Source organism: Solea solea, chromosome 1, assembly GCF_958295425.1.
Source record: "Solea solea chromosome 1, fSolSol10.1, whole genome shotgun sequence".
Taxonomy (NCBI): Eukaryota; Metazoa; Chordata; class Actinopteri; order Pleuronectiformes; family Soleidae; genus Solea; species Solea solea.
The window spans coordinates 45357454-45366116 of record NC_081134.1 but is presented as its reverse complement, the minus strand read 5'-3'; the positions used below and the strand labels follow the sequence as shown (position 1 = coordinate 45366116).

General features: G+C 38.2%; 1 protein-coding gene across 1 annotated transcript; it reads right to left on the bottom strand.

The window, feature by feature from the left end:
* Nucleotides 1–3402: 3402 nt before the first annotated feature.
* calr3b (calreticulin 3b) lies at nucleotides 3403–7329 on the bottom strand. Its single transcript, XM_058649983.1, has 9 exons — nucleotides 7128–7329; nucleotides 6419–6520; nucleotides 5686–5889; nucleotides 5500–5594; nucleotides 5189–5398; nucleotides 4915–5028; nucleotides 4644–4787; nucleotides 4467–4559; nucleotides 3403–4365 (listed from the first exon to the last, which is right to left on the bottom strand). The coding sequence occupies exons 1-9, from the start codon at nucleotides 7213–7215 to the stop codon at nucleotides 4156–4158; spliced, it is 1260 nt and encodes a 419-aa protein (XP_058505966.1). The 5' UTR covers nucleotides 7216–7329; the 3' UTR covers nucleotides 3403–4155.
* Between the last annotated feature and the right edge of the window lie 1334 nt (nucleotides 7330–8663).

Here is an 8663-nt window from a genome sequence, read left to right as displayed (position 1 = left end):
AGATACTTGAATCGTGTACAGTAAAGTAAAAGTTGCTATAAATATGAATAACAAAGTCTAGTAAAGATACTTGAATCGTGTACAGTAAAGTAAAAGTTGCTATAAATATGAATAACAAAGTCAAGTAAAGATACTTGAATCGTGCACAGTAAAGTAAACGTTGCTATAAATATGAATAACAAAGTCAAGTAAAGATACTTGAATCGTGTACAGTAAAGTAAAAGTTGCTATAAATATGAATAACAAAGTAAAGATACTTGAATTGTGTACAGTAACTAAGTATTTGTATTTCTGTACAACACTAGTAGTATTTTCTTTGTGCCCTAGATTGTAATCCAAGCAGTCACTGTAAAATACATGTAATGATAATAATAATAAGAGATCATTTAGCAGCATTGAGTCCATAGCTGAACAGATATTAGGCCAATATAATCACATAATTATAAATTATATTATTAAAATAATTATGTGCAAAAATAAGACACTTTGAACATAATAAACATTGAAGTGAGCTCTTAAATAAAAAAAGAACAAATAAAACATTAAAATATATAAACCCCCAGGTGAATGACACTAGAACAAGCACAATCATAGCAATTAGAATAAAACACCATAGAAAGTGACACAAATATAAAATAAAATAAAATAAGCAAAAGTTGCTTTCAGTGTAAAAAAAAAAGTGTGTTAAAAATGCAGTGAAGGAATGGTAGGCTGTTGCACAATGAGGAGCCAGAACTGAAAAAGAACAAAAGAACACCTGAGGGGTATTCCAGAAAGCGGGTTATGTGAGAACTCTGAGTTTGTTAACCCTGAGATGAGGGAAACTCTGAGTTATCCGTTCCAGAAAGAGAGGTAACTTAAACTCTGGGTCTGTTACTGCGGTAACTTACTCTGTGAACATAACCTGCTCGCTGGCAGGTTTACTATAAGAAACCCAGAGTTTCTACCTGTCTTCTCCCACACGAAGAAAGCAGTTAGACATGGATTGCCCATTCATTAGAAATCCAATCGACATCGAAGCCGTATTGATTAGAAATGCATTACGTCGTGAGAGAATCTTCCGACCCAGATTAGACGTTTTGATTAAAAATAAAAGACAAATTCACATGTGATTTGGTTCTTCTTTATTCATTAAAAGTACAAAAGCAACAGTCAGGATTTGTAATATAGTTCCAACTATTAACATATTTCACATATTCACCTGTTTCACCATGACAATGCACCCACCTCAACTGGCGTTCAAGTAATAGAATTTACAAGTCTGTTTTTCTGATTTGCCGGTCCAGGTACACCATTTCTTTCTCGGTTTTTTGAATGGTTTTCATTAGGTGCACCCTGTACAACTCTTTTACCGGCAACTCGGAAACATATGGACGACATTTAATTCCTGCAGTTCTACATACAGATTTAACATGGTATTGACCGAAAATCTCACTGTGTCAAGCTGTGCTCTCGAAGTTGATGGACCCTCCTCATGGTGATGCCCAGCCATGTTCTGTTGAAGGACAAGAATGTGCTAGTTTGTCCATTATCTATGCTCATCACTTCAGTGTACATGTCAAACTCCAAATTCCACTCAAGAATGTAAATGAATATGAATGGGTAGAGCAGTGCCAGTAGCTATACATAATATTAAGACACACTTTTCAGTAGGCCCCTCCGGAGCTCTCCCTGTGGCAGCAGACAGCGTCTCCTCCTCTCCTCTCCCTCCTATACATACATATATATATATATATATATATATATATATATATATGTATATATATATATATATATATATATATATATATATATATGTATATATATATATATATATATATATATATATATATATATATATATATATATATAAATATATATAAAAGTTTTATTTAAAAAAAGTGTATACTTGCATGTGATGTAGGCACTAGTGTCCTGGGGGGTGACAGGCTCAGATGAGCCTCCCCCAGGGATGCCTTCAGCCACAGGGCGACCCCTGTATTGGCTGAGAGCCAGCTCCTCAGCCTCTGTCAGAGGTGGTGGAGGTGGCCCTCCACCCGTTTTTCGGGCCTCTGCCTTCTTTCTGTTGGCTGAGCAGAACTCAATGTTTGCAATCTGAATTAATATTTACGTTACGTTTAATAGCCTTAGTCAATTAAAAATAAAAAAATAAATCAAAGTGAGGTGCAATCATAGCCTAGCAAAATATGCCTTACCTTTTTGAATGATGTTTTTATGTTTCATTTTGAGCTGCTTCCAAGTCCTCCTTTCTCCTGTTGGATTGCACCTAAATGAAAAACTCAGATTTCATTCCTACTTATATTCATAACTATAGGCTTTGCTACGATCTTACGGTTAAATGTTACGTCAATGGAATAGTACATTCAAACTTACGCGTTGACTCGGGCAGCAATTTTCTACCATGCGTGTCTCTCTCTCCTTCGCTGCTGCAGCTGTGTTGCATTCGCGGCGAAATATGTGCTCATATTCTCCGTAGCCCAGCAAAAGGATCTCCAACTCCTTCGCACTGAAATATGTTGATCTTTTTTTTTTCTCGGTTGTCATGGTGACTCGTGGTATCGGGGCTCCATTGATGATGGCTTTTTTCAGTGGTTGTGCACGCGCGTACCTCGAGGTTAACATACTCAGAGTTGATTGAACTAACTCAGATCAGCTGTTCTGGAACCGGATACTCAGAGTTTCCCGACTCAGAGTAAGTCAACTCAGAGTTCAGGGATAGACTCAGAGTGTGTTGAACCTGCTTTCTGGAATACCCCTCTGTAGTTTTCAGTCTGAGCAATAAACACCTCAACGTTCTGAGTTAAGGGTCAATGCCACCAATCAACTCACTTTTCACTTGCTAAAACTAAGTGATTGCAGCGGTTAAAATGTTTGTCATTTGTTTTTTCCTCACACTTTTATGGGGGGCCCCCAGCTTCTGAATTTGCTTTTAAAATGTTATCAAAAAAGAGATTCTTAAGAATCGAGTTACTTTTTTCTTTCTAAATACCACAAAGAGCCGATACAACAGGTACATTTCAGTTTCACAACCACTAACTTTGTGATTTGCTTTAAACCTTTAACCGAGAAGTTGTTTTTATCTCATGCATTAAATCATCTTGAGACAGAATCAACAGTTCAGTAACAAAGTAGGACCTTTAATCACTTCATTCCAAGTGAAAACTTGCAAAATACTGTTGTGTCTTTCCATTTACAGGTATCTAAAGGTATCTGTGTTCACTCTCACACGAGGGTCAGTTAATCTCTGTATGTTTTTTTGCGACTGTGGGAGGAAACAGGAATACAAACCCCACACAAACTTGAGTCTTTTCACTGTAAGGCAACAGTGCAAGCAACTATACACCATTGTGTGACCCCAACATGTATGTGTGGTAAAAAAAAAAGAAAACAAAGACAGGACAATTTGTTTATAATCTTTTAATAAAAACTTTGGTTTCATTAACATTCTGTCCAATAAAAATAAGTGTGACCCTTAGTGATGTCATGAGTCATACCAGGGGCTCGCTCACCATCTGTTTCTCCAGACTTTCCCAGATATATGCACGTTGGCACAAATTACCTTGAGGACATGTTTATTTCAACACAGAAAAAAAAACAATGGGATTTCACTCGGTTATGTGTAGACAGGAAAATACAGACTCAGTGCCAAAGACGTACTGTAACTTGAATAAGTTTAACATTAGTCTTGATTTGTCTGCATTCTGTGATTGTCCTGGTTATCCTTGCAGTTTATGCATCTTAACTGTATTTATGTGCATTGTTTTGAAAAGTCTGAACAAACATTGATTATCTATTAATGTTCCATGTTACATTAACCACAGGTTCCTTGATGAGCATATGTGAGAGGAAATCTGCAAATTAAAAAGTAAGATGTGTGGATCAAGAAAAATCAAGAAACAGTGGATGTTGGTGCCTCCTTAATCTCTGTTGTTACAAAATGAGGAATGGACTTTGTGGGTGGAAAGAAAATCTTACAATCAACAGGGAAACATCGAGACCAAAATTAAAGGTAACGTCCAGTAACACCCACCCGCCCCATTTCACTACAACTGCCCCAAATGTTGGGCTGTGTCCAGATCTCAGGGAAAGGATGCACAGCAGCCACAATACCCCTGGAAAATACCGGACAGAGTTTCTACAGGAGGCCACGCCTCCTTAAAGCTCATCTTTAAGCTTTGCTTCCTCATCCTCCATTTCTGAAAGTGCCTCCTCTAATTCATCCTTCGTGTCTTCCTCCTCTTCTACATCTTCGTCTTCATCGTCGTCAGCTTCAGCTTCAGCTTCAGTATCTTGTTCCTTGTTCTTCTCCTGCTCCTCTTTTTGTTTCAGGTCGTCTTGCTCCTGCTTCATTTTCCTCTCTGGTTCCTGTTGGGCGAGTCATAATCATCACAAAACATGCATAGTCACCATCTTACTGGCAGTTAACGACAAGATAAGGCTTAAAGATAACATCAGCAGTAGTGTACCTTTGTCACACCCCATGTCTCATTTCCAATATCTTCTGCTTCCTTCACGTCATCTGAGATCAGGAAGTTGTCAAAGATGGTGCCTGATTTCACCTGAAATGACCCATAACATGTTACACCTGCATTAAACAGCAATAACTTTACCATTTTAAGACGATCGTTTTCTTTCTTTCTTACCTGCCAAAGATCAAGACCCAAAACACCAATGTTGTCAAACTTGTAGATGTTGGAATCAGCACTGTATTCAGGATTGTCAATCTCAGGATGCACCCATGCTCCTTTGTAGTCGGGGTTGTCAATCTGTTTGGGTTTCCATTCGCCCTGTAACAGAGAAGCTATTTATTCAGCTGTGAAGGCATCGGCAGAATACATTTTTGGCAACGCTCAGGCACAGGAGTTGACACCAATTATAAACTTCAACATTAGCATTACATTTATTTTAACCAACCTTGTATTCGGGGTTGGGGATCATGGGCGGCTCCCACTCTCCATCCATATCCTCGTCCCAGTCTTCTGGCTTTTTAGCATCTGGGTCAGGAATGTTTTCAGGTTTCTCCCAGTCCTGGAGAGGAACACATTATTCCAAATTAGAGGTGAACTAAATACCCACTAACCTGGGAGCGAAATAATGAACAACACTCCATCTCTCTGCACTTCAGAGTCAAGTCAACACAATGTAGAGCAATAGGTAGAGATTAGGTTTTTATCTTAAGTTTATCTACCTCAGGCATGGCATCTTCAGGATCATCAATCTTGGCACGGTCATCCCAGTCCTCTGGCTTCTTGGCCTCAGGATCTTTGATTTTCTTTGGAGGCAGCAAGTCCCAGTCTTCCTCCAGACTACCAGATTCTACCTTCTCGTTGTCAATTTTCACCTCGTAGGTCTGATCTGGATTCAGGATCAGTGTGTACAGGTGGGTCAGCTCATCATCCTAAAAGAGAGGTGGTGAGAATCAGACACTGGCGCAGAAGTTGATACTTGTTTGTATGCATCATCTTACTTCATTCTTACAACTAAAAAAGCCAGAATTACCTTGCACTTGACCTCTTTCTTGATGAGGTGATTCTTGCCCTTGTAATTGAAGATGACGTGGACTTTCTTGGTGCTGTAGCCACAGATATCAGGACCTGCAAGAAATACATTTCAATGAATCAATTTTCTAAATCTTGCAACTGTAACCACTTACTATTGCCCTGTTACTGTGACATCACTTCTTACCAAACATGATGTAGTAAGTGGAATCTCCGTGCATATCTGTCTGTTCTAAATCAGCAGGGAACACCTTCACGTAGCCACCACCACAGTCGATCTTCTGCTCGTGCTTGACTGTAAACTGAACGACTAAGCTCTTGCCCTCATTGCTGAAAGGCTCGAAGCGTGCAGAGGCAGCATAGAAACGAGCGTCCTGGCTCGTCTGCAGACCTTTAAATTAAAATACAAAAGAAAAATTCAGCAACAAAACCACAAAATACTCTGTACAACACAACTCTTTTTTATTTTTTATATTTATGTTCTTCAGGGCTGCAACGATGAAACAATTACTGAACTAATCGTCAACTATTTTGATAATTGATGAATCTGTTGATTGTTTCCTTTTACAAATGTAATAGAAATTGACATTTTCTGACACTTTGACCAAAAAACTAACCAATGAATTAACGTTAATCATTAGTTTCAGCCCGTATATAGTGTTTCGGTTTATTAGATTACAGCATCAAGCAGGTAAAGAGGTGGCGAAACAGCCGTTTCTGATTCATATTTTTATCCCTCTTTTCTCTGAATTAATTCTTAAAATGCAAACAATAGTTTGCATTCCTTAGATCTATATTTATTTTCTTAGTACTCAAATTAATGTTCAGTATATTTAACTAACTCCTGAAAAGCTCGTCCATGTTTTAATCTTTAAACCTAATGAATGTAGTGACTCTTGTTCTGTGAAAAACTACTTTACCTTTGTCATTCTCAGCATCTCCGTAGAAGTCACCAGCGGTCAGTTTCCACTCTCCATAGTCAGACTTGTGTTTGGAGTTCACCCAGCGGCTTCTCCATTCATCTGAACACAGAAGCACCATTAAGTTTGAGGAGGATATTGACACCAGAGGAAGCTTCTCCCCTCTTACACAACAACTGTACAGACCGCAGGCTCGTTTCTTTATGTGCTCTTTTAGGTAAATTGTCCATATTGTCACATATGGACAATATACATGACACAGACTGCAGTTTATGCTGATGGATCCCAGTTGTGTTTGATTGGTGTGTTGATCACAAGCAAATAGACTTGATTAAAGACGTTGCATTTCTCATATCAAGACACAATAAGTCTGACTGATTCTTTTTTGTACATTTTAAGCCTTGATCTGTGAGAACTGAATGTAAAGTTAAACACGAAAACATGTATAATGAAGTTTCAAACTTCTTCACCTTTGCTATTTCTGTGGAGCTCCTGTGCTAGCTCTTGCTAAAGCTAGCTAGCTAAGAACACGGTCAAATTTTGAGAAAATGATAAAGACGCTATTTTCACTCACATCGGTGAAAACACGAAGACACAGGGGAGACTTTGAACTTATCGTATGGAATAATAAAGACAACAATCAAGGCGAAAAAAAAACCTTCAAGATAACGTGCAAACAAGCTAGTGTCGTAAAATGTCACAAACTCACCGCCGTCCACAAACTCCTCCCGGAAGTAAACCTTCGCGTTTACGCAGCAAACTGCTAATATCACTGCAACTACACCCAACACCTGCATTTTCACTGCGCTGCTCACTGTCGATAACGTACAGGTAACTGCTGACAGGCTGATGTCAAGTCAGAGAGGACGAGGAAGACGAGAAGAGAAGGGGATGATTTTACAGTCGCTCCAGCGAACAGATGTCTGCTTGTCATTGGACGACGGGCTGCTGCGTGTGGACCAATCAGAGTAGACCACGAAACACACGTCTGCTCCACGTCTGATCCAGGAATATTCAGGCCTTTCAACTTGTGTCCTTACATCTACCCTCCAGCAGAGGTCACTAAATATCTAATATATGGACAACGGGATGACCACAAGTGAATGAAAGAACTAATGGCTACAAACGTAAATAATCAATAGTTGCAGCTCTAGATGCACACTATGTTACCTATATAAAGGATAGTACTATTAAGAGTAGAAAAATATTAGTATAGTAAAAAAATATCAAATATAAAACCTTTTTTTTCACAATGATTATACATTTAAACGTAAGGGTAGTTGGTTTAATTTCTACTAATAAACCCCTCTCCTAAATTATTATTATTATACACTATTGTATCTTAAAAAAAATATATTTTTTCATTTTCCTATCACTTCTTATAATAATTTCCATCAGGCAGTACACTGGACACCTCATCACAGGCCTGCTTGTTTGAGTGCACACTGGTGTGCACATCAGGACCTGTGAACATTGAAATATGACCGAGATTTGGGGCTTTGTTGCAACATCGTCCACTTCTCTTCAACATGTAGATAAAGCCAACGACGGGTGCGTTTAGATGTATACACAAATATCACTCTGCCACCCATGCTGTACTTTTAAAGAGACATAAATAGAAAAAAATAAGTTTTTTATCAGAATAGTCCTAATATATAAATGAATCACTATGCCGCATGATTTAAAGTGTCATCTTTGGAATATGCCATTGAATATAGACAAATATAACTGTAGGAGCCATCTATTAATTTGTATTTTCTGTGTTTCTTCCTCCTGAACACCAAGGGGTGTAATGGTAAAGGTCGAGGCTGGCTGGAACAAATTTAAGTTCATGTCACTGATCACAGGTGTTGCAAATTTTGGGGAAGCAAAATTTTTTTGGGGGGAATTTTTTGACTGTGCTCAGAAAGACGTGTGTTGGATTGTTATGGTTTAAAGACTTTGTATGGAAAACTTATTGAAGGTAACGTTGTAACAGAGTGTGGACGTTGTGCAAATAAATGCATTTTGAGTTAAAGTATAGGAAAGTTTCAAAATCAGTTTCTCCAAATTACAATCAGCAATCAGTAGAGGCTGAAAATGGGACTTATTTACTACAACAACCATAGAGGTATTAATTTTCTTTTCATGATGTATACAGATGTGAAATGTGTTGTCTTATTTAAAGATAGATAGATAGATAGATAGATACTTTATTCATCTCACAGAGAAATTCACAGTAAACAGTAAAGCAGGGGTGTTTTCA